This window comes from Charadrius vociferus, unplaced genomic scaffold (genome assembly GCF_000708025.1).
Source record: "Charadrius vociferus isolate BGI_N301 unplaced genomic scaffold, ASM70802v2 scaffold599, whole genome shotgun sequence".
NCBI classification, from domain to species: Eukaryota; Metazoa; Chordata; class Aves; order Charadriiformes; family Charadriidae; genus Charadrius; species Charadrius vociferus.
This window is the reverse complement of record NW_009649980.1, coordinates 203,618-211,850: the sequence shown is the minus strand read 5'-3', so window position 1 is coordinate 211,850 and position 8,233 is coordinate 203,618. Positions and strand designations below refer to the sequence as shown.

The following is an 8,233-nucleotide window of genomic DNA, read 5'->3' as shown; positions in this document are numbered from 1 at the left end:
AGGACTTTTTACTAGGGCTTGTAGTGACAGGACGAGGGGGAATGGCTATAAATTGGAAGAGGGCACGTTTAGATTAAACATTAGGAAGAAGTTTTTCACTTTATGGGTGGTAAGGCACTGGAACAGGTTGCCCAGAGAGGTTGTTGAGGCCCCGTCCCTGGAGGTGTTCAAGGCCAGGCTGGACGTGGCCTTGGGCAACCTGGGCTGGTGGGAGGTGTCCCTGCCCATGGCCGGGGGGTTGGAACTCAATGATCTTCAAGGTCCTTTCCAACCTGAATCATTCTATGATTCTATGAATTTACTAGGTGGATTTGTTGAAATTCTTCTAGTAGACTATTTAAAATCAGAGCCCTTCTACGCAGGTTAACATTCAAAATTTATCACTGGCTTCTAAGGAGAACATACGGTTGTTTCACCTTGTTTGACAAAACCAGCTATCACTAGTTGTTCACACTAAGACAATTATCAATGAGTGCCACTTAATCATATAAAGACTTTGCTCCATGAAGAGCTTATAGTAAATAGCATCACAGTAAATTTCTTTTCTTTTTTTTTTTTTTTTTTAAGTTTTCCATCACTATTATTCACTTAAATGCCTTAAAAAGTAACAAACATTTCAAGTACTCAATGACACTAAAAATATTGAGACCAGCTGACTTTCACATGTACCCACAGACCAATGAATACCTCATCATCAGCCTGTTGAAGCCTTGCGACGGCATAGCGCCGAACTGTTGGGTTGGTGAAGTGAGATGACAAAAGCTCTAGAGAGTCTTCCACATCCATGGGCTTCCACTTGCCCAATAGCTCCAGTGCTTGCTTTGCCTCTTGTGGTAGGTCCCAGTTGACACATTTTAAGAATTTTGTCAAGGCCTAAATAGAAAGAGATTGGACAAGTCATCAGTGAAAAGCCAGGCTAAACAAATCATTTCAGAAATCAAAGTTTCACATTAAGGTAGAACTAGATTCAGACTATATTTACATAAGCACAGGCCGAAGGAGCCTTACTGATGTAAACAACAACATGATATTGGATAGTTTTAATATGTCCTAAAAAACTGCAGCTGGGTTATCTTTTAAGTAAAAGGTAAAGTCAATGGTTACTGTTCTACCACGATTACCACTACATAAAAAATGCCCCCTGCTGGATGATTATTTATTTATTTAATTCCTTTGGGCTTTTGGTGTGCTAATACTTATTCTGGTAACGCTAACCCTTGTCTAAAAGGGGATGAAGGAAGTCCTCTCTAATAATTTTTCTTTGCTGAAGACAAAATTGACAATATTGGTACTTTAAGCTGACAGTCAGTGTTTGTAGAAAGACTGATATAGTAATAGTCAGTTCATATGATATAAGGGGGAAAATTACAGTCACCAATTTTTAAGTCAGTAACATTGTAGAAAAAGCAAAAATAATCTTTACTAGCTTCTAAGACACTGAAGCTCTGTATGTCTGCAAAGACACAACATTGCAGAGTGAGTGCCAGATGAAGCACCTCTTGCATTAATAAGTCCTCTCAAATCAGTCAACTTACCTTCTCCTGATTAGTAAGGTAATATCTGAATTTCCAAACTAGATCCTGTTCCTCATACGTTAGCTGCTTTGTCGGTGGATAACTCACTATGATCTATTAGATACATAGTCAGAAAGTGAGGTTAAAAACATGAACAGGCATAATCAACCAGTTAACAGACTACACTGTGACAAAGCACCACACTGACAACACTTAAAAATAGCTAGGGGAAAAAAAACAACAACTTTCCAACAACACAAAGTTCTCATGCTATCATGGTGATGCTCCTCAATTAAGTGGTTAATAGAACCGGCAGTGAGGCAATATACAGTTACTTTAAGACTGCCATTAACACCTACATGACAAGTGCACAATATGCATTCTTATCCCCCCAAAACTGTTTTACAAAAGAATAAGCAAGTACCTTCTGCTTCTTTCTGAGTGAGACCCATCAAACTAAGCACTTGTAAGAAGCACTTAACGACAATTCTTCACTAATGACTTTCTTTAAACTGAAATGAACTGTATTTTCCTTAAAGTGTCACCATACATTAATACCAATCTACCTAACACAATTGAATGTAGTGATCACGTGACTGACTTACATTAAGCTGATCTCGTGTAGCTGCATTAGGCTTCAGATCATGATCAGAAGGTCCACTTCTTAAACTTCGAGCAAGTTTGTGATGTTTGCTTTCTACTAAGTTCTCCTAAACGCAGAGGGTAAGTCAGTATTTATAAATATTTAAACTCCAGAGAAAATTACTATTGAAATGAAACCACCTAGCAAAGACTCACCAGTATCTTGAATAACGCATGACAACTAAAATTCACATCTAAAACTAGAGTCTTCCAGATTTTTTTTGTTGTTGTTTTAGAAGAAACTCCTTCAATAATATGTGGAGGGTTGTTGGGGATTTTGAGTTTTTGTCTCCTTTTTTTACTTCACACAGTTTACAAACCCTACCTTGCCTTTTGGTGAATTGCTGCAAAACGCAAGCGAGTCAACACATCTGTGATTTAGACAGCACTCAAACGTGCTAGCCACTTTATAAACACTTTTTAGGACGTTTGCAGTATAAAGCTTTGTATGCAAGAAAAACTTCTCAAAAAGTTTTCCCACTGTTAATACCATGTTAGCAACAGTAGGAGCCACAATAGGAGCCACAGTGCCAACGAGATTTCAGCAGCCAAGGCAGTTTTCAGCATTGTCAAGACTTGCTCTTGCAGTGTTAGATTACACAGTGCTCAAACAGTGTTGCCAGTAGAAGCCCACTTACATTAAGGTTCCCAAAGCTGCCAATACCTGTCCCACTGAATTGGCATCCACAATAATGGAAATCTTTTCTAGAACTGTACTTAGGCACTGTCTACATGAAAGACAACATACAAGAGAGTGTAGGGAGAAAATATTTTAACAGACAAAGTGACCAAGAGTTACTGTACCTTCCTCTACATTTCTTTTCTTCAGCTCCTTCTTACCTTACATTCCCACCCCCGATCTCTGTTGCCAATAATCCCCCTTATCTGTTTTCCTACACCTCAGAAGCAAGCACATTAGGTATGGAAAGGAGGAGATGAACATAAGCATTAAATCAATTCTTGTATTTTAATCTAGCAGCAGTAGGAAAAAAAAAAAATTACAAGTCAAACCCGCTGATATTTCTCAAGTGGTCAAATACATCTTTCCACTGGAATTTTAAAATACTGAAGGCAGCAACATAGGCGAACTTTCACTTCCATTTATGAAAACTTCAATAAAAGTACGATAATACAGATTGCACTGCATGGAATATGCTTACCATAGACATCTGGGGATCTGGAATCTTAACAATTTCAGAACTTGTTAAAATTGGAGATGACTCATCACCATCCTGAACGACAAAAGGTTAAAGGCATATTAAACATCTCAAGTTTTAGGAAAAGAAACATTTCATGTTAATGTATTGTGAATTATACCACAGTGAAAGAACGATGCAACTGCATCTTGCTGACATTTGACAGCTATAAAGGGGAAAACAGAAAATAAGAAATGGATGTTTTTTCTTGTTAGTTTTCACCAGATGATAAAGAAGGTGGCAAGATAGATGAAAGTTCATCCAAGGAGACACAAATTGGCAACCCACTACCATGCTGGTACACAGGTGAGCGGAGAAATTTGCCATTATCATTACACATGTCCTCTGGAAGCGCAAAGAGAAACCAAATCAGGGTCCACATTGTCACCAAAAATGTGTAATTTCCTAGAAATAACAACCATGTTGCAGAAAATACTTCCTAACAGTTCAACAAAGACGGATTTAAGAAGATATATGTGTGCCTATCTATGAAGCATGCCAGTCTCTTCTAGAAGTTTATGCTATGCTGCTCTGGAGCAGTAGCACAGGAGCCTGCTAGTTTTCCTTAGGGGAGTCCTAAATAAGGGAAGGGAGAAGCTAAAAGTTTCCTGTTTGAAACAAGCAGAAGGAAAAATAAAAACGCCTGCTACCCCAGCAAAAACAGCAAATCTGTTTCCCTCTTCCAGTCACACCCAGCTGTCTGGTTTTGTTTTTTTTCACCTTAGAAGTGTAACTAAGGATTAACTGACACAATTTGCTAAAGAACATTTCATTTAAAAGACAGTATAAAACAGTAAAGAGAAAAAAACAACAAGACAACGCCAGCATAAAATTTACTATGCTATATTTATACTTAGTTTGCGTTCATTTATTTCAGAGTAAATTTCAGCTCAGAATAGGTTTTTTTGACATATCAACATTTCCCTCAATAATGTAAGTTTTGAGATTAATTGCTCAGGTTTGCTTCTGCCTCCGCTCTCTTTTTTTTTTTTTTTTAACTCCTGCTTTTCCAACCCCATATGCCTCTTAGCATAGCTTTGCTTCTATACTTTTCGGAGTTTCTTCTTTAAAAGAAGTGAGTGGCTTGTATCAAGGAGAAGAAAAGAATCATTCGTCACCAACTAGACACAGGAGTTAAAATTGCTATTAACCTTTCAGGAGAAACACTTTTTTCCAGCTACATGTATTTTGTGTTGCTGACTATAGTAAAAGAACTCTTATTATTAAAATGCATGACATTTTAATAATAAGACACTTCTATTACATTTATTAACATCCTATGCCTTTCTGAAGTACCAATTTTACAGTCAAAATAATGACAGTAACTACACACATATCCTTCCTAGTTAAAGGAAATATACATACAAGCTGGCTGTGGCTGATGAGGGTCCAGAATATGAGCAGGATTGCTTTTCTCATTAGTCTTTAAAAAAAAGCATGCATGCAAACACTGAGGAGAAAGAGGACATTCGCTTACAGTTTCTCTGTCTTAAAACCATACTGCCTAAATAACATACTTAGCTTTAACCTAATTGTATTGAAATAATTTTAAATCTAAAGCTTTCCTATTATAACAAAATACTACTGCATCAATATAACAGTAGACTGAACTGAGTAGGAGCCACACTGACAGATCAGCACCCGTATTGTACTAAAACCTCTGCCATCTCAGACAGAACTTTCAGATCATGTTCAACTAGTTTTACAAAGTCAAGTTACATTAAAAAAAAAAAAAAAAAAAATTAAATTGTTTTGAGCAGAAAATCCTTCTGGAAATAAACGTATTTGATGACAAGAGATGACAGACCAATTTTCATCTACTAACTTGTTATCTTCCTAATCAAAACCATAAAGCTGCAATCTGACTCAACCTTTATAAAAAAAAAAGGATTGCCAATGCCCCAGTGACAAACAAGTTTTTACTCTGTTTAGACCCTTCACGTAAAAGCGCTGTAGGAAAGACCTGACATAGGAGTGGATTCACTAGCAACTAATAAATGTTCAAACTCTTACTGAGGCATTTATAACATCCATATCCCATGTGGATTCTCTAGGGATAAGCAGTAATAACACCCATACTACTTCATCTTTCTCTCAGTGAAAACATTCACATAAAATAGCTATGAAAGGAAAGAGTCTGACAAAGCTTTCAGGCCGGTAAAAATGGAGCACCTACCCCATAATCAAAAGCCTATGTCAGCTATTACCAACTTAGAATTTACTAGGATGAGAATCACAAAAGCCTAAAATTTGCTTATTTACAAAACTAAAGTAAAAAATGGAGAAAATCTTCCAGTGACTAGGGTCAAAATGTTTATAACACCCTTTAAAACCAAGATTGGGGATTTTTTCCAGGACCAGTGATGCTGCTGATGTGTCTTTTTTTAACCTTTCGAATAAAATATTATAATGACTGTTCTTTAAATTCTGCTTTTCAAATGCAGTTAGATTATGCTGAAAAGCCACGCTAAAAAGCTCTAGTTATTCAGATCAAGCACTAGAAAAACTCGGTTCCCAGGGTTTCATTGCGTTTTAGAATAAAGCCTTAAGCTTCAACCAAAACTTGCTATGAAAGCAAGTTTTGCCAAGCATTTGTGGGACAGGTTACTGCATCAGGAGTTAACAACATTTTCAGAACAGGCTATTTTGTGAAATCCTTAAGAAGGCACAATGCCATTAGTTTGCTCATGAAGGACTCCAGTTGTTAATTGCCTTCCAATTAGATTAACCCATAGCTCTAACTCTCTCTCATATTTGGAGAGCATCACCTGGATCACTGTGACCCTGACCATACAAAATTACTAAACTATCCCAATGCCTGAGGTTCAACTCTAAATTTGGTCAGGTGAGTGCTTTTGAAGTGTCTCTCCTGATTATTCCCATGTAGTAAGTTTTGGTTCATATCATGGAGGCTTTAGAAACCCCTAAAATCTTTCAACTGCCAACAGTCATTCAGCCAACAGTCATTCAGCCCACAGGACTTGATTAAAGCCGGTCTTAAGTATAAGCACACAGCGCAGACATTGGGCCTTCAGCAACAACTTCTTCACTCTACAAATCTGCTCCTCTCGGCTGCATTACTTGCGAGCACAGCCAGAACCTGAGATGACCTGCTATTTTGCCACTGGGAAACAAAAGCAACATCAATACTAAACAGCAATTAACTTGCTTTAAATTATTATGTTACAGACCTTTAGAGGTATTTCACTACATTAAGGTCACTGCATGTGACCTTCCACAAATATTAGAGACCATTTAAGAAAGTCAACAAAATTTGCAGAATTTTCTGAAGCAGAAAGGTTCTTCTGCACTTTTCTGAAAATCAGTTTCACAACATCATTAAATAAGGAGGTTCTTGTTATCTTATTCTTTAGTCAAAACATCATTTCAAGCAAAAACAATGGGATCCAACTTCTCCCACACAGAAAGCCTATGGACACCCAATGCTGTAGACACTACTTTTTCTTTCAAGCCACAAAAAACGTTCTGATAATCAGATTTATTTATTATTTTTTTTAAAAAATGGATGCAGCAGTGTAATCAATTTATTTATTCAAACAAAGGTTTCACTTGAAACCTGCACGAACACACATTAATGATAAATGTTGGTGTTATTTGCACTTGGAAAGCCACACTGAATTTCTGCCTAAACGGAGAATGAGAAGTAATGCCCTTGTTACTAGCAGACTGCTATCCTTCATGTCTTGAATGCTGTATTAAAATTAAGTTAACAGAGAACATGGAAAGAACCACCACTACTTCACTTCATTGTAATTGAATGTTGAGTCAAAGCACCTCAAATTCTATCAGCCACTGTTTCACAGGCTAGTTCTTCGTAAACACTTGAAAACAAATTTATCAACAAAACTGTGACAAGTAATCTCCACTTCTACTATTGGTCACAGGCAGCTGACAACAGAACCTACTTTCATTAGACTCAATATACTGGATTGGTGATGCCAGATATGTATACTGTACACTGTAATTGGAAGCATGACAAAACTGAGAAGACAGGCACTAATTTATGTAGTTTCCTACTGCTGCCAGAAAAGGGTCAAGAACTTGTTGGAAAGCTACTTCGTAACAACAAAGCCCTCAAACTGCAGTTAGTTATAGCTTTAATATGTACTATTACACATTTGATTACTTTATATCCACAAGAGCAGCCAATTCATAGTTATTTTGTTCCATGCACTTTTAACATGCTTCAGAAGCCTCTGTTACAAGAGATAGATGCATGCTTGAAGCCTAAATCTTCTCTTCCTCACCTTGCACATCTATAAAACCACAATGACAAAAAACATGTGTGTAAATCAGGAATAATTAATCTACAATGGTAGGTTTCTGGAGGTGTGTGGTGGTGCAACCCCCCTCCCCCCCCCCCCCCCCCCCCCCCTTTAGGCCACTTGGAACTTGGCATGATTTCCTCCCCACCTGGGCCACATAACAATACAATGGACCAGAACATCACATTACTGTCTAACATGGAAGAAAGAAAAGCTGGAGAGTAATGGACCAGAACACTATGGCAACCTCTTAGGTGTGCCTGGCTCCCATGACGCCTACGATTTGAAAGTGACAACTATAATCGATCACTCCTGACAATACATGGATTGTGGCCAAAGAGGTGGGTGGATACCAGGACCCCCAGATCTAGCAAATTCTAGGCTTATGTAACCAGTGGGAAGTACCAGAATACCCTGTTGTCTAAGCTGGGCCAGAGTGGAAAAGTACCTGATAAAAAGTCAATTATCTTGGATCCTCTAAGTACCAATTCTAGCAAGACTCTCTGAGCTCTTCTGGATTGCACGAGGCTGTGGAGAGCACCTCCCCTGAGTTGGGATGCCGCTCAGGCTGCCACCTTGCAGACTAGAAGGCCAG

At 38.0% G+C, this 8,233-nt stretch overlaps 1 protein-coding gene across 1 annotated transcript in view; it reads right to left on the bottom strand.

The window, feature by feature from the left end:
• PIK3C3 (phosphatidylinositol 3-kinase, catalytic subunit type 3) overlaps positions 1-8,233 on the bottom strand; it is a 75,580-nt gene that overhangs the window by 55,067 nt on the left and 12,280 nt on the right. Inside the window, exons 6-10 of the mRNA XM_009891607.1 lie at positions 3,317-3,388; positions 2,795-2,884; positions 2,120-2,224; positions 1,536-1,628; positions 688-873 (exon numbers count right to left, since the gene is read on the bottom strand). Of these exons, the coding sequence (XP_009889909.1) occupies positions 688-873; positions 1,536-1,628; positions 2,120-2,224; positions 2,795-2,884; positions 3,317-3,388 (546 nt within the window). The remainder of the gene's footprint in view (positions 1-687; positions 874-1,535; positions 1,629-2,119; positions 2,225-2,794; positions 2,885-3,316; positions 3,389-8,233) is intronic.